Consider the following 25,543-nt stretch of genomic DNA (forward strand, 5'->3'; position numbering starts at 1 on the left):
CAGCTGATACCAGTCAAATCTGTCTGGATGATCAGGATATGGCTGCTTCTCCTCCACACGTGTCACCTTCCTGTTGTTGTCAGACAGTTTGAGGTTTGTGTTGACTGAGTTTGTGTCCACTTCAAGTTGACAGAAATCTGATGGAGAGAAAAAGACACAACACAGCTGCAGTTTATCATCTGACACATCTGATGGATTTCTTCTTTCTTTCCTCACTGATCAGTCAGAGGTGAGAGGCAGAAGGAGACTTCAGCAGCAGCTGGCCCTGGTAGCCATGACAACCGGACCCTAACGAGCTGACACAGGCAGCAGAAGAGGAGCCAAAACATTATGACCCCTCCACCCATTACAGAGCGCCAAAACATTATGACCCCTCGACTCCTAACAGAACATCCGTGTTTCCTTCACTTTATCAGGTCAGTGAGTTTCTAGAATTATTTATATGTGAAGTGTTTGTGTCCAACATAGATGAACTGTTAATAGAAGTTAACTATTAGCCGACCAATGAATTAGCCTTCAGCTAGCCTTCCAGCATAGCTCCGGTATGTTAGCGAGCTAACCCGCGGGGCTAAGCGGCCCAACACCTGAGGCTAGCGGGAGTTTGTCACAGTCATCACCACGCACACTTTAAACTGGACGGCAGCATCATCGGCACAGTCAGTTTCCACAGGAAGTTTCTAGTTATTATTACTATTGGAGTTTATTTATTTAGTTTAGCAAATCATTCTTGCAGCTGTTCTTCATGTAAATTAAACAATATTACTTCTTATTGAAAAACAGGAAGGTGCTTTTGATGGTGGTATAATATTAAATATAGATCCATTTAAGGGGCCTTTATTTTGAAAATCCAAATCAGAATATCCTGATATTTCCTGGGTGACATCCTGAGAGTGTCTACTATCAGGGTGAAGTGGAATCAGTCTGTGGAAACAGACAGTTTTCTTTAAATGTTAGATTTGATTTGAATATTATTGATTCATTTGACACATACTCATATTTACATTAATATTCTGCTCCTGTCTACATGATCTTGAAACACCAATAAAAGGAAACTGCCTGTTTCCACAGACTCATTCCACTTCAAACTGAGAGGACACAACCCCAGGAAATAGCAGGTTAGTCTGATGTTGAAGTCAGAGGCCTCAGCCACGCCTCTGCTTCCTGAGGACGCTAAGAAGAGCAAGTGGCCCTCCACACTTGTAAACAATCTTCTACCAAGGTACCATTGAGAGGATTCTGTTGAGCAGCATCACTGCAATCATCTGGTTTGGAAACGGTGCAGTTCTTGATGTAAAGACAAGGCAGAGAGTGGTGCGTACAGCCCAGTATCACATTCTGCCCTTCAGGACATCTACAAGTGGAGGTGTATCAGGAAAGCTTCCAGCATCCTAGGCCAACCTATCCCTCCCCCTCCACTGCCTTTTCTCCCTCCTGCCTGCTGCTAAATGCTTCCAGAGCATCTTGGCCACAACACTCAGACTCAGCGACAGCTTCGTTCCCCAAGCTATCACAACTCTGAACACTCTCCCCTCTCTCCCTGCTCCAGAGACTAAGCCCCTAACATCAAGACACACACAACACAGTCCAGTACAAACACAAACTCACTAATGTTGCACAAGACACTTTTAACCCAGATGGACCGACAAAATAAATCAGTGGAGCTACTCAACTTTACATCAACAAGGTTTCACCAACTGGCTCAATCACAACGTTACCGCTAGGGCTGCAACTAACCATTATTTTAATCATCCATTCATCTGTCCATTATTTTTTCCATTAATCGATGAGTCGGACAAAACAAGCATTAATTTCCAACCCTTTATTCAGAAACAGAGCTGACAGAGCAGAAAGAGCATCAACAGGTTGCTCCTTGAACATCTCTGAGCTGTTAAAGTAATGATTTAAAAAACAAATGAACTAACACAAAGAACATACATGTATGCTTTACATCTGCACAATATATGAAATAAAGTGCACAAAAAGATGTGAGCGTGCACGTGACTCTATGATGATGAAGCAGCAGAATCAGTAGAGTCAGCAGTTCACCTCATCAGGATTGTTCAGCACGTTTCAGCTCATCAACCAAATCATTTCTCTCAAACTGTAACAGCCAGAGTTTTACATGGAGCAGTACCAGTTTACGCCACACGGCGGCGCCTCCTTTGTTTTCATCTCTTAGTTCAGCAGGTGTCACTCTCTTTCTTTGACTTCCTCCATCATCTCCGTAATGTGGACGCTGGTGAAGGCTCCAGTCCACCAACGTTTTATTATCTGTTATTATAGTGTTCTGTAATGAGCCGTGAGACCTGCTTTATATGGTTCTGGTTAATAAATGTATTGAGCTGAAATCCCTCCACTTGGTCTCCTGCCTGCTACTTCATGTTGAAGCATACTACTAGCAGACGTGGCTAAGCTTCTCTCCAACTCCACCTTACAAAGCCAGCAATCATTAAACTTACATCTTGTCCATTTCCCAAGTTGACAACGAGGTTCATGTGACAGGAGAAGTCTGGAATCCAAAAGGCATCAATCCATATCGCTAACAAACGCTACGTGACCATAAAATCTCCCCGCTTGGCCTGCGCCGTACGACCGTACCGTACCCGGAGCATCAACACGTTACAAACCAGGCTGAACACTGGATTCCACTTCCTGGTCTCATGTGTAGTTTAATTTGGGCGTCCTGCACCTTGGATGCAGGGGCGCAGGTGGGATTGTTGAAGTGGGGGGGACCAAGCTGTCAGCAAATGATTTCAACTCAATAAGTTCTTTTAGTGTAATTTGGGTTTAACCAGCGCTCCAGTAGTTCCTTTCATAACAGGCTATGGGCCAATGGTTTGCACTAAAAAGCTTCATCTCTGTCTTCCTCACTCCTGGACACATCCTCACATACACCCTGATCAAAACGTCTGAAATGAAACTGTGACTTTGATAGAAACACACCAGACACACACGTGCACCTGGGATGGAAATAAGCAGCACCCATAACACACACACACACAAGGGTGCACTGGTAAAGGAATAGGCTCAGACAGTTACAGCTGTGGCTCTAGCAAACCTCAGTCAATACTGAAAAGTAATATCATCAAGTATACGTGGATTTCTTGGCAACGTCACAAGTGTTTGCGCGCAGACAGGGGGCAGAAAGACGTGTTTTCAGAGAGTGTTGATAACGGAGGAGGACTGAATCTTTGTGTGTTTCGTTTAGTAGTAGTAGTAGTAGTAGTAGTAGTACTAGTAGTAGTAGTAGTAGTAGTAGTAGTAGTAGTAGTAGTAGTAGTAGTACAGTCAAAATGCCAAGGAGTTGTTGTGTGGTTGGCTGCACTAAAAGAGCCAGTGATGATGCCAGATGTTTAATATTCCATGCTCGTCCATGTTCACGTTCATTCATGTTAAAGTTTAACAAAGTTGGAAACAAAAGACGTTGCCTTCAGTAAATCTGTTCGTAGCAGGCTAGCAGCTAGCGCTAGCTAACTGATATCACGTTTGCAAGTGCTAATGTTGTTATAGCATGCCGGTTGGATCATTACTTCAGAGATATCCCCTTTCAACTTAACTACAGGTTGTATTAATTAGGGCCGGGACTTTAACGCGTTAATTAAGATTAATTAATTACACAAAAATAACGCGTTAAACATTTTTTACACATTTTAATCACACTTATTTTTGCACCGCGGAACGTTTCTCACTGGATGAGTTTCGGCGGACCGATTATACTGGAGCACCAACTAGCGTTCATTACTTCAGACAACAACAAACCACAATGAAGGAGGCTACGGGGGAGGGATCGGTAGGTCGAGGGCTCGAAGATGGCGGAGAGAGAGCTAGGAGCGAGGGGAATGGTGAAGCACGGCCCAGATCCGTTGCGAAAGCCAGGAGAGCTGAGGAGTGATCCGGGATGGTCAGGAAGTGACATGCATGCAGGAAGTGAATGTGAGAACGATCTAGAGGAGCTGGAAGGTATTGAAGATTCATTAGACTCCAGTGGAGCGAATTCAAACGAGGGAGTTTGGCAGGAGGTGAGACAAGGGAGCAAGAAAAGGAAAGCCTTTGGAAACAGAGGAGGCGAGATTAAAGAAAATGACATTAAAGTTATAATTCGATTTCAAACACCGTGTACATTAAATCCTTTAAAGGTCAGCGAAGCTGTGTACAAGCTAGTAGGTGAGGTACGTACAGTCAAAACTTTAAGAGATGGAAACTTGCTAATTGTTTGTACGGATAGAGATCAACAGCAAGGACTAATGTTGTGTAAAACACTGCTGGGGAAGGCTGTGAAACCGCAAATGTGGGAAGAAAGAGGGAGAGTTATGGGTGTTATATCTGGAGTATCGACTGACGTGACCGAAGAGGAAATTAGAGTAAACATAAGTGGAGTTCGTGTAAATAAAGTTAAACGACTGCCATACACTAGAAACGGAGTTAAAGGACCGAGTTTGTCTGTTATGATAACCTTAGATGAGGACAAACTACCTGAACGGGTTAGAATTGGGTATGTGAGCTATGAAGTGAGACCATACATTCCCCCACCAACAAGATGTTTTAAATGCCAGCGTTTTGGTCATATTGCTGTAGCATGTAGAGCTAAGGCCCGTTGTGCTAAGTGTGGGGGGGACCATGAATATGGCAAATGTAGTGAAGGGACGAAAATTAAATGTTGTAATTGTGGGGGAGAGCACAGCGCTGCGTATAAGGGATGTGAAGCACACAAAAGAGCAGTTCAAGTCCAAAATGTGAGAGTGAAAGAGAATATTACATATGCTGAAGCAATCAAAAAAGTCGATGTGAAAACAAGGAATAATGTAGGCCAGGGGTATTCAACTAAAACGCAAAGAGGTCCAGTCAGAAAATTTTTTTTCAAGCAAAGGTCCGGAACATCATGTCCTTGCATTAGTGTGTATCAATATCTGCGTGTAAATAACAGAGAAATAAACATTTTATAAAACATTAACATTTTGACAATATTTGTCAGTGCAGAGATACAGTATCCCTCTCAAGTGCTGCATTTCAAAAAAAAAGAGAAAAAATAAATAAAATGGCTCTGGAAAAATTTGAATCTTCACATAGAGCTCTTAACTTAAGAGAAATAAAGTGTAGCAGCAGCTTTTATCATTTTTCTTTAACTGTCTCACACCTTGACAGAACAATGTCAACCACTTTAACAATACAAATCCTAACAATTAAACACTTCAGTTTCTTTGTCTTTCCCTCTTATATTCCACTTCTCTTCTTTCTGTTACTCAGTGAGAGAACTGAGCTGTAGCTTTTCCTGCCAGGATTTTAAATCTGGGCTTAAATGGTGTCAGGGCCATTCTCATGCACATCTGGAGGTGTTCATTGGTGAGCCTGGACCTATATTTTGTCTTAATTATGTTCATTGTGGAGAAAGCCGCTTCACAACTGTATGTGGAGCCAAACATGGTCATGATGTACAGGGCTACTTTCCTCAGACCTGGGAAAGCTGACTCAGAAACCATTTGGAACCAGAAAGTGGCAGGGTCAGCTCCTCTGAACTGCTCTTTCAGGGCAACATCTGCCTGGAGGTCAACCAGTTCCATTTGAAGAGGTGCAGCATTTGCCCATTTGAACTCTATTTTCGGTATCAACTTTTCTTTTCTTTGACAGGGCCATTTGTGTGTGTGTGTTTTTTTTTTCCGTCGTCCCCGACTCTGACCGTCTTCGTCTCTCTCCCCCCGTCTCACTCTCTGCGCGGCTGTTTCTCTCCCTGATCCCGACTCACTTATCTCATCGTCTTCGTCTCTCTCCCCCCGTCTCACTCCCTGAGCGGCTGTTTCTCTCCCTGGTCCAGACTCTTCCAACCGTGTGTTAATCGTCTTTGTTCCTCTCCCTGTCTCCAAATCACTCCTCTGATCGTCTTCTCTCTGTGTATTGCTTTCTTTATCGTTCTTTCTGTCTCTCTATTGTCCTGTAATTTTTTTTTGACTTTGCCGCTGTCAACGGCCGGGAATGCCGAGAGTTGATTGGCTGAGAAGCATCACGTGGGATGACTTAACTTGTACGCGATTGGTCAATTCATTTCCTAGTGTTTACAACGGCATTGGTAGTAAAAAAAAAATAAAAATTAAAAAAAAAAGCTGCGCTCGCTTGTTAAAACTATCCCGTAAAATGCATCTACCGTATAAAATAGATTATAGCTCCGGGTCCGTACAGGATTATCTCTGGGTCCGGACTCGGACCGCGGTCCGCCAGTTAATGACCTATGATGTAGGCCCAAGGGTAGGAATGGTACCTGTGATCCAAAATCCAGCCCAAAACGTTGTTCATAAATGCTGTAGAGTAAATGAGAATACTATGATTGTAGAAAAGAAGACATTTATTGCATTTATGGTGGAAGTCATTAACTGTACAGCACAAACAGACAGCAGAACAGCAAGAATTAAAATAATAATAAAAGCAGCAGAGAAGTACTTAGGTGAAGAGGGACTAACAACCGATTCTATTAATGAAATGCTTAGAGCAGAGGTAGTAGAAAGTCAGTCATGTGGTGGTGGATTCTGATGGGTATATCCATTTTGCAATGGAATGCCAGGAGTTTAATTGCTAACGGACAAGAGTTAAAATGCTTTATTGAAGAACAATCTGTAAAACCTAATATCATCTGTATTCAGGAAACTTGGTTAAAACCCTCTCTTGATTTTATAATTCATGGGTATACGGCTGTGCGCAAAGATAGAAGTCCTGTAACAGGGGGTGGAGTGGCTACATTCATCCAACAAGGTATTCACTTTAGGGCTATAAACATTGATGCACAGACTGAAGTGGTCATCATTGAAGTATGGGTTAACAGAACTAGAATCAAAATAGCTAATTTTTATAACCCCTGTCAAAAGTTAACAAAAGTTATGCTAGAAGATATATGGGAAGGGGGAAATGGTAAAGTAATAATATGTGGAGATTTTAATGCACACAGCTCACTATGGGGCAGTACTAGAACAGATGAAAATGGGAGTACCATTGAGGAGTACATGGATGAGCACCATCTAGTTTGTTTGAATGATGGGAGAGGTACAAGATTTGATGTAGGCAGAGGAACAGAGTCAGCTATCGATCTGACTATAGTGTCAGAACAAATAGCAGGGAGAAGCCAATGGGAAGTTTTTAATGAAAATAGTTTAGGAAGCGATCACTACCTTATATGGACAAAGATGAGAGATCAAAGTGTTCAGTTAGAAGATAACTGGTTCCCAAGATGGAAAATGAAAGAGGCCAACTGGGGACTTTATAGTATGGTAGCAAGTGAGAAGCTGACGGGGATTATGTCACACCGAGGTGATGATGTTGAAGAGTTGAACTCTATGATTACTGGCATACTGTATGAATCTGCAGAGGAGACTATAGGTAAATCTTCCGGGGTGAGGAAAAAGAAAATGGTTCCATGGTGGTCAGAGGGGTGTAAAGAAGCAGTTAAGGTAAGGAACAAGGCATTTAAAGTAATTAAATCAAATCACACATTCAATAATTTAATTGAGTATAAAAAAGCACAGGCCAAAGCCAAAAGAGTAATTTGTGAGGCTAAAAGGAAATACTGGAGAGACTTTTGCAGCAATATTGGGTCAGAAATCAAGGTTAGTAAGGTATGGGGAATGATAAGAAAAATGGGAGGAATTAGAAGGGACTTCTCTTTACCTGTGATAAAAGGAAATGACACTGAAGCAGTAACTAATGCAGAAAAGGCAGAGGTACTGGCTAGGGCCTTTGTTAAGGTACATAGCACACAGAACCTATCAAGTGAGGAGTTAGTGTGGAGAACAAAGGGGATTGAGGAAAACAGAGGCATACTGGGGAGGAAAGTTACGAGTGACTGTGCAATTGATACACATTTTTCATTATTTGAACTGAAAAGAGCTTTAATAGGTGCTAAGAGTACTTCACCAGGGAAAGATGATGTGTGTTATAAAATGATAGAGCAGCTATCTGATATGGCTAAGAGTGTAGTTTTAAGACTGTATAATAAGATATGGGAGCAAGGGAAGTTGCCTAGAATGTGGAAACATTCTGTGGTTGTCCCTATAGGTAAGCCAGGCAAGGATAAAACAGAGGTTAAGAGCTATAGACCAATAGCTCTTACATCCAACTTATGCAAAATTATGGAGAAAATGATTACTATAAGACTAGGATATGTAATTGAAAAAAGAGGATTGCTCTCCCCTCACCAGAGTGGATTTCGTAATGGCCGCACAACAATGGACCCAATTATTTGTCTAGAAAATGAAGTCAGGAAAGCCCAAGTATGTAAAGAATCTGTTTTGGCTATATTATTTGATATTGAAAAAGCATATGACATGTTGTGGAAGGAAGGGCTTTTAATTAAGTTAAATAAGATGGGCATAGGTGGCAGGATGTTCAACTGGATTCAAGACTTTCTGAATAACAGAACTATAGAGGTAAGAGTAGGGATGGAGTTTTCAAGTGTATATCCAATAGAGAATGGTACTCCACAAGGAAGTGTATGTAGCCCAATGCTTTTTAATATAATGATTAATGACATTTTTAATGGAATAGATCAGAGGATGGGTAGAGCATTATATGCTGATGATGGGGCATTGTGGGTAAGAGGTAGGAATACTGACAATTTGAAGGTTAAAATGCAATCAGCAATTGTTAAGGTCGAAAAGTGGTCACATGAGTGGGGCTTTCATCTATCTATTGAGAAAACACAATTTATATGTTTTTCCAAAAAAAGAACAAACCCTACTCTTGATCTCAAACTATATGGGCAGCAAATTAAGCAAGTTGATAGTATAAGATATTTGGGGGTATGGTTTGACGTTAAGCTGAATTTTAAAACACACATTCAGAAAATGATTGATAAGTGCAAAAAAGGTATAAATATACTGAAGTGTTTAGCAGGGTTTAGCTGGGGAGCATCAGGCCTGTCCCTAAAAAGGATTTATACTGCACTGGTTCGCTCTGTTTTTGACTATGGAAGCATAGTTTATAGTTCAACAGTTAAAACATCAATGCAAGAACTAGATAGAGTACAGGCCAAGGCACTTCGCATATGTTGTGGTGCGTTTAGGACAACACCAGTTCCATCATTACAAGTGGAAGTAGGAGAAATGCCTTTAGACCTCAGACGATTAAAATTATCTATGTTTTACTGGGTTAATCTCCAGGGTCATGAAGAAACACACCCCACAAAGCAGGTGCTATTAGACTGCTGGGAGTATGGGCGACCATCCCGCAGCTTTGGGTGGCATGGGAATAGGCAGGCTAAGGAGATGGAAATTGACACCATTGAGTGTTGCAAAACTGTCAGTAGACCAACTATTCCACCCTGGATGTTTTGTTCTCCTAGGGTAGATCTGGAGGCTAAGAACATAATGAAGTCAGGAGTATATCAAAACGTTCAGCAATATATAGATATAATTTCTGATGACGCAGTTCAGATTTTCACAGACGCATCAAAAGATCAGGTTGGGAAAACAGGGGTTGCAGTCCACATTTCAAAATACAATGTTAATATTAAAAAAAGGACAACAGACCATCTGGCCATTTTTACAGCAGAGATGTTAGCAATAATTCTGGCTCTACAATGGGTGGAAGAAGTAAAACCCAATAAGGCGGTAATTTGTTCAGACTCAATGTCCTCACTTGCATGCATTCAGAGTGGAAAGTCTACATGTAGACAGGGTCTACTACATGAAATTAATCAACTCATTTTTAAAATAAACCAACAGAGAAAAAGCATAGGTTTTTTATGGGTCCCTGCACACAGGGGAGTGGAGGGGAACGAGAAGGCAGATAAACTGGCAAAGGAAGCTGTTACTTCAGAACTGGTTGAGCTGGATATTGCATTAAGCAGGTCAGAAATGAAAAGTATTATTAAGGACAAAATCAACAGAATGTGGCAAGAGAGATGGGATAAGGAGGGAAAAGGCAGACACCTGTATAACATACACAAGGAGGTAACAGCTAGTAAAATCAGTGGATTGGAAAGGCAGGAGGAAACATGGTTAAACAGATTGAGGATGGGACACACAAGTTTAAACAGTGGATTACATATTATAGGGAAACACCAGACTGGAGTATGCACACACTGTGGAGAAATAGAAAACGTAAAACACATACTGCTAGACTGCACACAATATTCCAGAGAGAGGGAAAAGATGAAGAGAGTGGTAAAGAAAGATCTAACAATAGGAAACTTGTTGAGTACAGCTTGCACACAGTCCACAGTTAGGGCTGTTATAGCTTTCCTTAAAGAAACCCAACTAGCAAGTAGAATTTAAATTATTATTATTTTTTTATTATTTTTTTATTTTTTATTTTTTATTTATTATTATTTTTTTTATTATTTGTTTAAATAGGGTATAAATAGCATCCCATTGGGTCACTCCTCAGCCCGGAAGATGGCGGTAGTGCACTAAGTATGCAAACTGCCAATAAACATTACAGAAGAAGAAGAAGAAGAACCACAATGAACATGAACGAAGAAGCTGATGCTGTGTTTTTTTAGCTATTACCCGCTTAATATATGGGAGTATTTGGCCGCTATTCGCGGAGAATTTAGTAACGTCAATGATTCTGATAAGCTCCGGCCGGTCGCGTTCGCCTCGCGGCCGCTCAATTTGTCTTCCGCTGCGTAAATCCTTCGGCCGGCCGACCGGGAAACTCCGCCCACTCCGCCCCCGGCCCCATTTCTGATACAGCGGCGGCAGAAAATTAAACCATGGCGGGCCGCCGCTCCAACATCAACATAGAGGAAACACTGTGATGAGACCGCTTTGGTTGGGCCCGTGGATGGGATATTATGTTATAAATCCATATGAAAAAAATTACTTCTCACTGTTCTCAGGTCAAATATTTATATGCGATTAATTTCGATTAATTAATTACAAAGCCTCTAATTAATTAGATTAATTTTTTTAATCGAGTCCCGGCCCTAATTTTAATACTTAAAAAAACATATCTTAGCATAGCCTGCACGTCGACATATCTTAGCATAGCCTGCACGTCAACATATCTTAGCATAGCCTGCACGTCAACATAGCATAGCCTGCAGGTCAACATATCTTAGCATAGCCTGCACGTCAACATAGCATAGCCTGCAGGTCAACATATCTTAGCATAGCCTGCAGGTCAACATATCTTAGCATAGCCTGCAGGTCAACATATCTTAGCGTAGCCTGCACGTCGACATATCTTAGCATAGCCTGCACGTCAACATATCTTAGCATAGCCTGCACGTCAACATAGCATAGCCTGCAGGTCAACATATCTTAGCATAGCCTGCACGTCAACATAGCATAGCCTGCAGGTCAACATATCTTAGCATAGCCTGCAGGTCAACATATCTTAGCATAGCCTGCACGTCAACATATCTTAGCATAGCCTGCAGGTCAAATGACAAAGAGCTCGAAATCTCCAAAAAGGTAAATTCAGCTAAATGTTCCAGATGTGATCCAGCCAGGAAAGCTCTGTGACTAAAGAAAAACGAAGGGTTCTTAACTTTAATTTAAAAGTAAAATCGGGCTGTCCGATTGATGCCGCTGTTAAAATTGGCTACGTTTTACATTACCTGCCTAACATGATAATTATAGCCGTACATATACAGTGATGTTTGTAAACAGGAAACCCGTGTATATCCCAGTTAGTAATTAGCATTAGTCTAAAAAGAGAAATATAATACCCAAAATACTAGACATATCAACAAAACATAAACACATGTCAAGCTTATTTAAAAACCTCTAAAGCATAAATACTCATTCACAGTACCTGGAAAGTGCAGATGTAAATGTCTTATTCTCCCGCGGTTTCACTAACAATGGGGCTCAGAGCTCCCCCTCCCGCCACTGCGGGTATTACACATCAAATCACGCCATCTCTCAGAAAAGGACCAACAGCTGGGTGGGCGGTGACGGTATCAACTATGAACCTAGCTAGTTCCCGCCTCCTCGGCACGAGCTGAACGATAAATCTAATACAGCAAGAGAGGCGGGACTTAAGACGAGAACAGCCAATCATCAGCCGGTGTCAGTTTGAAGCAGCAACGGGAGGGAGGGAGGGGGGAGGAGTCAGCGGCAGCGAGCGCCAGTGTAGCCAGATGTACGATAATTATCGTATTTGTACGATAATTGTCGTATTTGTACGATAATTTTGACATCCGTACTGACCCCGAATCATTTCGCAGGCTCGCCTGCCTGCACGCAAGCACGTACAGTAGGCCTGCCCGACACACACACACACACACACACACACAGGCACCACACGGTGTCGCCCGCACGTCAACACACTACAGTTTTGCCGAAGAAGAAAGTTCAGTCTAGACAGAGCCTGTGTTTACAAAACACACCGGCATCATTAGCTGTATCTTTTACTGTAACTTAACAGAAGGGCAGACAGAACCGAAGAGTGGAAGGAAAATGTGGTGACGTAAGGTAAGCGACTTGGACTTGTAGTTCGTTTAATTACGTATTTTCCATAGCGTTTTACTTAACTATCTTGCGACAAACTGTGACATTCTTGGCATGTAAAATCATTTTTTATTCTGAAAAACAACATATGTATAATCCAAGGCACAAGTCGATCGGGACCAGAAAATAATTTATCTTTCGCCATAGACTGCCGTTCATATTTTTTCGAAAGATAGGTCCCATGGAGGCAATCGGAAGGGGCGGGACTTCGGCTCTCTATTAGACATTAGCAGAGCGTGTTCGACTTCATGCAGATCTGACTTGACGTGATGCATGCTGGGTTGTTCATCCTCATAGACCTCGAATATGATTGGTTAAAATTAACTTGTTCAACCCAGCATGCATCACGGTCACGATCTCCACAGACCTGACTTGACGTCGAACGAAGTCTAATGTCTGGTTTAGATCAGTTAAAAAAAAAAAAACAAGCAGTAGGCCTAAAGTGCTGAAGAATGAGTTCAGAAAGGGAAGGTGAGGACAGTCGAGGGGCGAAGAGGAGGCAGAGTCGAAAGAGCAGCGGAAGAGTAAGTATAGGCCACAAACATATAGGACAGAGTGGGAAAAAGACCCCACTTTTGCAGGATGGCTAAAACCTGTCCCAGGAAACGAGGCTAAAGCAGCCTGTCGTTGTTGCAACGTCCAAATGGTGGCAGAGATCACGGTTTTAAAAAACCATGAAAAGTCCAAGAAACATACAGATAAAAAGAAAAATCTAGCCCCATCACAAAGGTCCATAGCACAATGCCTACAGAAACCGTCTGAAAAGCAAAAGTTCGATGAATCTGTGAAGAATGCTGAAATCAAGCTAACAGGGTTCATGGCAGAGCACAACGTACCTCTGAGAATCTCAGACCATTTGGTCTTGGTCTTAAAAGATACGTTCCATGATTCACAAATAGCCCAAAATATGACCCTTGGGCACACAAAGATGACTGCTATAACCAAGCATGTCATTGGGGATTGTTATTCTGAAAGTCTAACAGAAATTCTTAAAAGAAAGAAATTCAGTGTTTTGACTGACGAATCAACTGACATAGGCAATGTAAAAACGCTGTGTGTGGTTGTTCGGTTCTTTGATGAGGGACCACGGAGATTCAGACCAGGTTTTGGAAACTGGTACAACTCTTCTCGAACACAGACGACCACAGACATGCTAGAGAGGGAGCCACTGCGGAACGACTTTACGCCGAGATGATGAAGTCATTCACTGATGCAGGTGTACCACTCGAAAATATTGTGGGGTTCGGCCGTCTCAGGAGTGATCTTCCAGGCATCACAGTGCAGCGCTGTGTGTGCCATTCACTGCACCTTTGCGCAAGTGAGGCATGCAGACAACTCCCTCGCAGGTGTGAGGATTTAGCCAGAGACATTTATGGGTACTTCAAAAACAGCTCAAAACGTATCGCGCAACTCCGAGAATTTCAAGATTTTTGCCATGTTGAGCCCCACAAAATGTTCAAGCCGTCACAGACTAGATGGCTGTCACTGAACGATGTTGTAAAAAGTGTGTCTGCGCAATGGGATGCTCTCCGTCTTTTTTTCACAGATCAGTGGCTTGAGGCCAGACTTACTGCTGTGGAGACTATTTTTCACTCACTCAATGACCAGTCTCTACGCCTGTTCTATTATTTCCTTGAATGGGTCCTACCGAAATTCACAGATCTTAATCAGTATTTTCAGAGTGAAAAGGTGGTGATCACTTCATTGAGAAGCAAGGTCTGCGAGACTTACAAAGATCTGCTTCTGACGTTCATGGATAGGGACCATGTCATGCGCACTCCACTGAAAGACAATGACATCAATAATGGCCCAAAGGTCACACTGAGCTCAATGTACTTGGGCATAAAGGTGATGCAGCATGTGCAGCAGGCAAACATTTCACCAGCAAATCTGACAGAATTTTATGTGCGCTGTCAGAACTTTCTACAAGAAAAGATTTGATTTTGATGATGCTTGACCCGCCTTGTATGCCTTTCTCCTGCCACTGCAACAGATGCAAACGCACGAGTTGAGCATCCGTCTCTGCTCCCCCTCATGGAACAAGTGCCACAGCTGATTGACATGTCAGACACAGACAGTCTCCAAGCCATTGATGACCAGTGGAGGCGATTGCCTTTCGTGGCTTTGAGTGAAGACACGAAAGAAATGGATGTCGATGAATTTTGGCATCATATTTCTATGTTGGATGATTTCCAAGGGATAGCTGTGTTCAGTGAACTGGGAAAGTTTGCTCTGGATGTGCTTGTGTTTCCCCACTCAAATGCGGCATGCGAACGAGTGTTTTCAAAAGTCAATTTAATCAAAACAAAACCACAAAACCGACTCATTACAGACACTCTGAATGGACTCCTGCACACGTCGGAGTGTGTGAAGAATGCTGGTGGGTGTCACGCCTTCAAACCGACGAACACTATGCTGCGCTCCATGACGGCATCCAATCTGTGCCATAAAAGGATTCCCCAACCAACAACATCTGCCAACACAGCACAAGTGGATGTGGCATCCGATGATGACAGCGACTTAGAGATCGAATTTGAATCTTTCTAGTGTTAAGTGTTTACTGTTTTCTCTCTGTAGGCCTATCATAGTTTAATTAATTATGGTCTAGTTCAAAATGGACTGTCGGCATATTTTTTGCACTTTGGCAAAGAAAAGTTACTTCCTCCAGTTAGTGTGAGCGTATTGCAGCTTGTTTAAATTAGCTGTAAAATCATTTGGAAAATAAAATTGTTTAAAAATAGCTATATTGTATGCGTTTGGTTTGTGTACGATAATTCTTCTCAAAAAACGATAATTTTGAGGTTTTGGTACGATACTTTGACATTTCTAATCTGGCAACACTGGCGAGCGCAGACACAGAGCGGCCTGAGAAACTGAGCGACTGTAGTGAGGCGTTTGAGCGGAACTGCTCAGAAACTGTAGAAAAGGTTTGGGTTTGAACCCTCTCACCGGGAAAACACCCACATCCACCACGGATGCGACGCCCTGAATTGAGGGGGGTCACTATGAATCCCCCCGTCCTCAGTGCTATCTGCGCGCATGCGTGGATGAGTTGGTTGTACTGATTTCTCCACCTCCGCCATGTTTCAGAACAACGTTAGGGTCTCTCCGATGGTCTTTCCTCTACGTCCGCTCCGCTCAACTCAACTTTTTTTTTATACAACAAACATCTCCGAGGCATAATAATCGTGCGACACAACGAATCGATAATGAAATTCGTCGCCAACTCTTTTAATAATCGAATTTTATCGATTTTAACGATTCGTTGTTGCAGCCCTAGTTATCGCTACGTCATTCTTTCAGGCACAAAATGGCGGCGGAGCGGTGCCTTTGAACTTACAGCTCCGTCTTTGACACTAAATAATTCAACACTTTTCCTCTTACACAATATACATTCACTCTCTGGTTACATTCACAACAATAATTCCTTAATAAACCGGATAATATTAACTAGCTAACAGTTCATGTTCATTAACTTTAGCTCTCCGCTAGCGCTCAAAACGGAAACAAAAGCACAATAAAATGAGGTCAAACTCACCAAAACCGCTGTGGCTTATTTTTAATATGCTCTTCATCAATTCCCGACCAGTTAGGTGTTGTTTTACAGGTGCTAGATCAACTTTTTATCAAATATTTACTCGCTAATGTCCGTTTGTCTTCTCTGCTTTCTTCTTCTACGTCTTTTCTGTGCAGCATCACTTCAGTGCTGCCCCTAGTGTCTGAAAGAGGCACTAACTGGAAATAGAGACTTTTAATTGTCTGCATTAAATTACTGTTGTTTAACATTTTAGACCTTGATGAATTCAATGAATATATTTTAACTTATTTAACTATTGCATCTTAATGAATTATTTATTCCTGTTAATATCATATTTTAATGTTGGTTCCACAAACAAAGAAATATCACTACCAACCAACATGAAGACATCAGATACCTGGCCTAGTCAACAGCAGTATGCAGCATGTCATTGGGGTTTTCAAGTGGGCACCTCCCTTCACCCATGTTTGGTTAAGTTAGGCCCAGGACACCTCAAGAAGGCTTAACAGTGACTTCCAGCGTCCTGGAGTCACCCCCCTCCACGCTGCCACTGCACAACCCCGTTTATCTCACCATTCAGTGACTATCAACAACTAATATTTCAATCATTAGCCTAGTCCTTTTATGAACCACGACCCAAACAAACAAATCTACCAACATAAATAACAAAGAGCATAGGCTCAGGAACAGATAAAAGAAGAGGATCCATCTGAGGATTATAAAGAACAGAGCAGGTGGCTCAGCTTGGTGTACACCAGTGACGTGTGATGAGGTTCATGACAGATTTACAATCATGAACCCAATGGAATAGCTTCAATCAGTGGCGTCGTTAGGCCTGTTTTAGGGGGGCTGAAGCCCTCCTGAAATATTCTTAAGCCCCCCTAAATAGTTTGGTGTTGTTTTAATTTTTTTTTTTTTTTTTTTCAAAATTCAATATAAAGCGTCCAGCATATCAGTTTAAATAAATAATCATCTAACCTGTCATTAAGGACTTAAATGTGATCATATCTCTGTCAGTTTCCCTTCACTTCGTAGTGTACGGTAGAGAGAGCCCCTTTGGTACCTTGTTATCAATCCATTCCACTTGTTCAGAACGACCTCATTACTGATAATCCAGTCCACGTTTCCCTGTGACCTTGCTTGAGGCTCGGTGCCCGCAGCCACACAGAGCCCAACAGAACACCGTTAGGAGAAGAACATGAATGGATGGATGGATATAAGAAAGTTTTTCAGGAAAGTAAGTATTCATCACTGCTGGTAGTAACAGTTAGTTAGCTCCAGCCTCCAGCTAACAGCAGAAAGTCCCATGTAATTAATGAAATGCTCCATGTTTGACAAATAAAAACCTGGCTTACACACTACAGACAATCTCTGCTCACGTCTTATCTTTGTTGTTTGGGGTCAAAAGTTACATCCCAGCTGTAAAAGAACGCTGCTGCTTAGCTAGCTAGCTATAGCTAGTTAGTCTGAAATACCCTGTGAAGGTCCTGGTTGTTTCTAGAGTTCATGTGACTCTCTTTACCATATCTTTGGGGTGACTTCCTTCTGGAGCATCAGCTGTGTTTCTCACTTTACACATGGATGCACACCGTGAAACATGAGCTGAGCTCATTCACGTATGATTATCATCAGTAGATAATAATAATAATAATAATAATAATTACACTAATAATAATCACTCCACCAGCCCTACTGTATTAAACAGACAGACTGATAATAAATACTAATAAATAACTACTCACACTAACTGGTTACGTTTCCAGGGCCGGTTTTTGCTATGGGCAATGTGGGCGACCGCCCAGGGCGCAATCCCTGTGAGGGCGCACGAGCGCCGTAAAAAAAAAAAAAAAAAAACTGGAAACAAAACTCGCCATTTTTCTAGACTACCGCTCATTTCCATGCAAGTTAGTGTAGTGGGCGCTTGGGCGCCCTCACGTCAACTTGCTGCTGAGAGTCACACAGGTGTGTGTGTGTCAGAAGAGGCAAGGGGGAGGGGGGCGGGGGATCAACTTCCAACTGCCGAGGTTGGAAAGGAGGACGGGATCGAGGGATAGACTGATCCCAGGCCACACAACACAAACTGCTTCCAAGTAAATTGTATTTCATTCCTAAAATTAACATAAACCCATACCTACATGTAATGAATTGGGTTATGTGAAAAATGACAAAAAAATAAATAAAATCTGTGCAGTCATCTACGTGACTCACGTAACTCCGGTTGATTGACAAGCGAACGGACGGTATTGGCAAAAAGTAATGCAAAAGTTAATGATGTCTTCATCTTCATCTTCATCATGGATCAAAGTAAAAGACCAAAGAAGCATCAGGTGCCCAGTTCAGAAAAACAAGAAAAGAAGAAGAGGACAAATGGGCAAAAGATAAAGGTATACAGATTTCTATGAGTGACGTGAGTGACAGTAGGCTATAGGCTATTTATTAGCCTCTTGCTAATATGTTGCTATTAGCCACAGAAGACGACTGTATTTGGTTTTTAGTTTTGTTGAACTAGCAACTATTAGAATTGAGGCAATTGCACTTCACACATGTTGTTAATGTTAATGCCAGTTGTAAAGAGGGTGAAGAACCCAGGTTGAAAAATCTGCTACAGTCTGAGCACTGAATTCAGATTATTTTAATTATCTGCTGTTTCTCTATGTACAAAACTGGTGTGTTATCATAACTGTTCAGATGGTATTAGGATGATGCAAATCAAAACTCGTATGTAAAATACGAAATAGTTGTATCAGTGCAGGAACCTTTTTTATGTAGTTTTTTATTTATTTATTTTTTTAGCTTTCTTCAGGGATTTTTCAAGCATGGTTATTAGATCCTGTGATGAAGGATTTGTGCAATTTTTTGCATTTATTTATCTTGTTGTTTCTCTGTACTTGTTATCTTTTTGTATTTAAGGTTATATATAATAAAATAATACAAATAATATAATATATTGTTGTGTTGGTGGCGTTTTTTATTTTTATTTTTTTTGGGGGGGGGGGGGGCGCCAAGGGATGGTTCGCCCAGGGCGTAAATCTAGCCAGGACCGCCTCTGTACGTTTCATATCTCAATGAGTATTCTTTACACAGGTATAAGGTTCATGTTAATGCGGTTTCAGACACTGAAGTGGCTGTTCACTAAAGCTATACACAATTTCTTATGACTACCCGACTGTTATTCTCCAAACTTTACACGGGAGAGCTCTGTCACGCTTCCACCTAGAGCAGCGCCATAACCAGAACTCCAGCACAAACTGACACTTTGATGTTTTATCATCATTAGTCAAACTTACACTTCCTGACATCAGGTTTTAATCTCTGCTCTCCACCATGGTCCATCCTGGAGGAAGAAACACAGTCAGAATGATTTTCTATCCAACATGAGTCCTAACTGCTGTTCAACATGAAGCAGAGTTCATCAGTTTATCAGTGAGACACAGAAACAGACTGAAACTCATCAGTATAGACTGTCTCTGATGTTTCACTGTCTGAGATCAACAGTTTGACCAACATTCACACATCAACAACTAAACAGTTTTCAGACTGTTCACAGATCAGTCTAACCTCCAGATTCAGTTGATTGTGTTCATTTACATATTCCAGATAGAGGCTCTAATGATGTAAAGTGCTTAGTCCATATCATAAAAGACTGTATTTGAAAGTTAACCCTTAGATAAATCTTTGAGGTTACCAGAGAATAAAGGAACCAATAAAGGATTTCAGCAGCAGCTTATTTGTAACATGTCATTTTATCACTGTTTATAAATCTGCTCATTCTTTCTGCCTTAAATGTAGAATACTTAAGTTGAAAGTGTGTTTTAAAAGAAACAAAAGTTGAATCCAAAGTCTTGGACATATTAAAATTATCTGAATAATCACAGTCACAGAAGATTATTCTCTCTACACTTTACACCAACAATCCATCCATCAACAGTTGCTGATATATTTCACTAAAACCTAAAACTGTACACCAGCTGATAGAGGAGGGTTCATCCTCTGAGGTTTACTGTGACTCCAAAGAATTTAGATATTGAACAAGCTCCTGTTGTCTGTCCATACCTGAGAGTGTCCAGTCTCCAGAGTGGATCCTCCAGTCCAGCAGACAGCAGCTTCACTCCCTTGTCTCCTGGATGGTTGTAGCTCAGGTCCAGCTCTCTCAGATGGGAGGGGTTGGAGCTCAGAGCTGAGGCCAGAGAAGAACAGCCTTCCTCTGTGATCAGACAACCTGACAGACTGGAGATAGAAAAATATCAGAAACTCAAGAAGAAGAAGGAAAATCCTCCAGATGTTGAACTTCTGCACCAACATGAACCTAAATCAGGATTTAACTGATCAACAACCAGCTGTATCCTGACCTGAGAGTTTCCAGTTTACAGTGAAGACTCTCCAGTCCAGCAGACAGCAGCTTCACTCCTGAATCCTGCAGGTCGTTGTTACTCAGGTCCAGCTCTCTCAGACTGGAGGACTGGGAGCTGAGAACTGAGGACAGAGCTTCACAGCTTCTCTCTGAGAGGTTGCAACTGCTCAGCCTGAAGAAGAATCAACATCAAATGTTTTATTTGTCATTTACTAAATGAATCATGTTTCAAATAGTTCCTAAATCCACCTACAGAGCTTTGTTGGAGGCTTTGACCACTGGCAGCAGCCTCAGAAGAGCCTCCTCTGAAGCAGAGTATTTCTTCAGGTCAAACACGTCCAGATCTTCTTCTGATGACAGTAAGATGAAGACCAGAGCTGACCACTGAGCAGGAGACAGTTCATCTGTGGAGAGACTTCCTGATCTCAGGGACTGTTGGATCTCCTCCACTAGAGAACCATCATTCAGTTCATTCAGACAGTGGAACAGATTGATGCTTCTCTCTGCAGACAGATTCTCACTGATCTTCTCCTTGATGTACTGGACTGTTTCCTGATTGGTCTGTGAGCTACTCCCTGTCTGTGTCAGCAGGCCTCGTAGGAGAGTCTGATTGGTCTGCAGTGAAAGACCCAGAAGGAAGCGGAGGAACAAGTCCAGGTGTCCATTTGGACTCTGTAAGGCCTTGTCCACAGCACTCTGATAGAAGAGCATTGGGTCAGGTTTGTGTTTGTATATCAGAGACCACAAGGGCAACCAGGACCACCAGGAGGTGTTTTCTTCCATCAGGTTGACATCAGAGTTGATGAATGTCAGATGGACATGAAGAGCAGCCAGAAACTCCTGAACGCTCAGATGGACGAAGCAGAACACCTTGTCCTGGTACAGTCCTCTCTCCTCTTTAAAGATCTGTGTGAACACTCCTGAGTACACTGAGGCTGCTCTGATATCGATGCCACACTCTGTCAGGTCTGATTCATAGAAGATCAGGTTTCCTTTCTGCAGCTGATCAAAAGCCAGTTTTCCCAGAGACTCAATCATCTTCCTGCTCTCTGGACTCCAGTGTGGATCTGTCTCAGCTCCTCCATCATACTTGACCTTCTTCACTTTGGTCTGAACCACCAGGAAGTGGATGTACATCTCAGTCAGGGTCTTGGGCAGCTCTCCTCCCTCTCTGGTTTCCAACACATCCTCCAGAACTGTAGCAGTGATCCAGCAGAAGACTGGGATGTGACACATGATGTGGAGGCTTCGTGATGTCTTGATGTGGGAGATGATCCTGCTGGCCTGCTCCTCATCTCTGAATCTCTTCCTGAAGTACTCCTCCTTCTGGGGGTCAGTGAACCCTCTGACCTCTGTCACCATGTCAACACACTCAGGAGGGATCTGATTGGCTGCTGCAGGTCGTGTGGTTATCCAGAGGCGAGCAGAGGGAAGCAGTTTCCCCCTGATGAGGTTTGTCAGCAGCACATCCACTGAGGTGGACTCTGTAACATCAGTCAGGATCTCAGTCTTGTGGAAGTCCAGAGGAAGTCGACACTCATCCAAACCGTCAAAGATGAACACAACCTGGAACTCTTCAAAGCTGCAGATTCCTGCTTCTTTGGTTTCACTAAAGAAGTGATGAACAAGTTCCACCAAGCTGAACTTTCTCTCTTTCAACACATTCAGCTCTCTGAAAGTCAATGGAAATATGAAGAGGATGTCCTGGTTGGCTTTGTCTTCAGCCCAGTCCAGAGTGAACTTCTGTGTTAAGACTGTTTTCCCAATGCCAGCCACTCCCTTTGTCATCACTCTTCTGATTGGTCCATGTCTTCCAGGTGAGGCTTTAAAGAGGTCTTCTTGTCTGATGCTTGTTTCTGGTCTGTGTGGTTTCCTGGATGCTGTTTCAATCTGTCTGACCTCATGTTCATCATTGACCTCTGCAGTCCCTCCCTCTGTGATGTAGAGCTCTGTGTAGATCTCATTCAGAAGGGTTGAGTTTCCTGCTTTAGCAATCCCCTCAAACACACACTGGAACTTCTCCTTCAGAGTAGATTTAACTTTACGTCCACACTCTGGAGCACGAGTTCCTGAATGAACAAGAAATGTAATGAATCAGTGAACTCATTCATTTTAATAACATTCACATGTGACTGTTTTCAGTCCAGAAGAATTCATAGGTGTGATTCAGATGTTTTCATCATATTAACATCAGAAATATAAACTTCTCCCATGTTTCCTCCATTTCCTCTTTCCATCAAGTTAAAGCTGTTAAATCCTCTTACTGCTCTGCAGACAGTCAGCCAGCTCCTCCTGCTTCATTCTCTTCAGGAAGTTCACTGTGATCTTCACAAATAAATCTCTGCTGCTCCTCCTCCGCTCTTCATCCTCACCCTCCAACACCTCCTCATCCTCCCTCTGACTGTCTAAGCATTCTGGGTAATCTAGACTCAGAACCTTCTGGATCTTCTTCAGCTCGTTCTTCATAAAACTGATGATGTTCTCCTCCAGCAGCTGGAACAGAATAATAACTTAAATCCAACTTAAATGATCAGAACACAATCATGTTGATGTGAAAGGCTGCTTGTTGACAGCATTCAACATGAAGACTTCTCCAACCAGAATGCTAGTTTGTGGTTGTTGAGGTTAGCAGTAGTAGCTGTGATTGAACATTTACTCACCATGAATATGGAGTCCAGGTCTTTGTGATGATGATCACTGGAAACCACTGAGATCTGCTGCTGAAGTCTGTGGAGAAACATCTTTGATTCAAACTAACTTCTTTAACAAACACACTTTGGTGATGATCATCATTTTATTGATGCCACAAACACAAGATGAGAACAACAAACACTGCTCTGATTACTGAATGTGGTGTTTTAACAGAGGAAACTAAATGACAGATAAACTCTGGACTAAAACATGACAGTCTAATGAACAGAACTGAATAATGATTAATAGATCTGTGTTAATTCTGACCCTGGATCAGCAGACTGCTGTTTATGTTTGAAGTTAATATGTCGACCCTTAGACCGGTCACTCTTCATGGACACAGATGTGATTCCAGAGGGATCTGGTCTTTGCTGATGGATGCTGTTAAAATATAAAGCAGATTAATACACATTCTGAATTATGTTGTAATTGAACTCCTCAAAGCTTAAATAGAAATGTCAGAGAAATGTATTTGTTCTTTTCTTACCCTGGATCAGCTGACTTCTGTCCATGTTTGAAGTCAACAGGTTGACTCTTAGACTGGTCTCTCTCCATGGACACAGCTGGATACAGGAGAGTCTTATTTCTGCTGTTAGATCTTCCTACAAACACAAGACATAACATTTTAACAGTGACATGTTCCTTCTAATCAGTTCAGAGTGAAACAGTAATCACATGAAGATACTTTTCCGGGTTTGGTTTTAATTTTATTGCTAATTCTCTATGTATCAGGACATATAGAAGAACTGAAAATCCATTTCTCTTTCATCTTAAAAGACGCAGTATAGATATAAAATAAACACTCACCTGAGACAAATCAAACTTAATTTCAGACATTTCCAGATTTCTCTGGAAGGATTCTCACCTGTTGAACTCACTTCAGGTCGACTTTCAGACACTTTCCACCTTCATGTGTTGAGAAGAAGCTGCTCATTCTCTCTCATCAGTCCTGGATTTGATCTGAGGACGTCGTCACTTCCTCATAACTTCAGAGTCTGTCAACACATCAGAGTGTCTAACAATCACATGATGCATTTAAATAGTCACAAAGCACTGAATGTTAAAACAAGAAGGTCAGACTGAGAGTATTCAAGCAAAGAGTCATTCTGTGGACGATGATGAAAAAACAAAAATCAATACAAACTAATAATAATTAGGGATGTCCGATAATACCGGCCCTCCGATAGCGTCCAGACGGTCCCTACTCCAGATTTGCATCTCAATATACAAGCTTGCTGATTTTGGATGATCTTTTCTGTCACATCTTAAACTGTGAATGGAGTCAAGTTTGCTCCAGCGTCAACAGTCCCTCCCCCCGCCCCGCACGCTGGCTGCGTCATTCGCCGAAGATTCCCGAGTGAGTCACAGAACTCGGGCAGTTCCGCTCTCGCCCGACACGCTCACGGCTGAGCTCAACTGAACTGAGAGCAGGGCTGTTTGGTTTCATTTTCATTTTACTATAGTAACATTGTTTTAGGACGGTAAAAAGCAGTACAGGGGACCACAACGGCCTTTTAAAAAGGTGGAGAGGGACATGTCCCCTGCCCCTCCAAAAAAACAGAATAATAATTATGTCCGTGAACAGATGAATGAATCATTTCACCAGAATTCACTTCCTGGTTCCATAACGCCAGCCTTATCAACACATCTGTTAATCTGAATTGACCTGCCAGAGCAGCGTTAGAGAGGAAACCAGTCTGATCTCATTTGATTCAAGTAATTTACAAACACCACATGTTGGAAGTTTGTCCGCATCGTTTTTAAATGACATTAAATGTTTAAAGCAGGTTAACTTGATCAACTTGAAATGGTTTCTAACCTGAGGCCACGTTTCCTCCGTGTTTCGGTTAAAGATGAAGAAAGATGATGATGATCCAGTTAATCATTTACAGATGTTGGACTCTCACCTGCTGAACTCACCTCAGGTTGATTTACTGACTCTTTCTACCTTCGTGTGTGGAGGAAAGAAGCTGCTTCTCTTCCGTTCACACGTAGTTTTAATGGGCGGGGCCTTAAACTCAAATCGAGTTTAATCTGATGAGGTTTTGGACACACCTCATCTCCTCTCCTGAACAGAGTCCAGTACAGCGTTGAAGGTTGTAACTCCAGCTGGAGAGAGTTTACTGAAATAATTACATTTTACTTTATATTTATACTTAAAATTAAGAAGATTCACGTTTTCCTTTTTCCTCTTTTTTTCTCTTTTGCCCGAAAATCAGTCAAAAAAGTTCAATACAAAGAATAAATGTAAACAGCTGTAAAATTAAAAAGCTACTCTAACATGAAATACATCTTTTATTATTTTTATTTTATTTTATTTTATTCCATGAGAAAAAAACAAAGGTTTCTGTGTCTTCATGCTGTGATGCAGGTTTTCCAGCAGGTGGCGCTGTTGTAGAGGAATCAGATCATTCAGCAGAGAGCTTCAGAAATCCCTCCATCAACATTTAGTCATTCTGTTTTAAAGGTTGAACTGGCTTCATTTAATTGAAGGATTCAGGAGATTATTTCTAAACAGTCTGTTGA

The 25,543-nt window shown here is 41.9% G+C and overlaps 1 protein-coding gene across 1 annotated transcript in view; it reads right to left on the reverse strand.

The window, feature by feature from the left end:
• LOC311499740 (uncharacterized protein) overlaps positions 1-22,687 on the reverse strand; it is a 420,449-nt gene extending 397,762 nt beyond the window's left edge. The window contains exons 1-4 of the mRNA XM_084560857.1: positions 22,591-22,687; positions 20,580-22,395; positions 20,325-20,498; positions 20,029-20,202 (exon numbers count right to left, since the gene is read on the reverse strand). Of these exons, the coding sequence (XP_084416983.1) occupies positions 20,029-20,202; positions 20,325-20,498; positions 20,580-22,395; positions 22,591-22,627 (2,201 nt within the window). The 5' untranslated portion in view covers positions 22,628-22,687. The remainder of the gene's footprint in view (positions 1-20,028; positions 20,203-20,324; positions 20,499-20,579; positions 22,396-22,590) is intronic.
• Between the last annotated feature and the right edge of the window lie 2,856 nt (positions 22,688-25,543).

The sequence above is a fragment of the Chelon labrosus genome (assembly GCF_963514085.1).
Source record: "Chelon labrosus genome assembly, chromosome: 14".
NCBI lineage: Eukaryota > Metazoa > Chordata > Actinopteri > Mugiliformes > Mugilidae > Chelon > Chelon labrosus.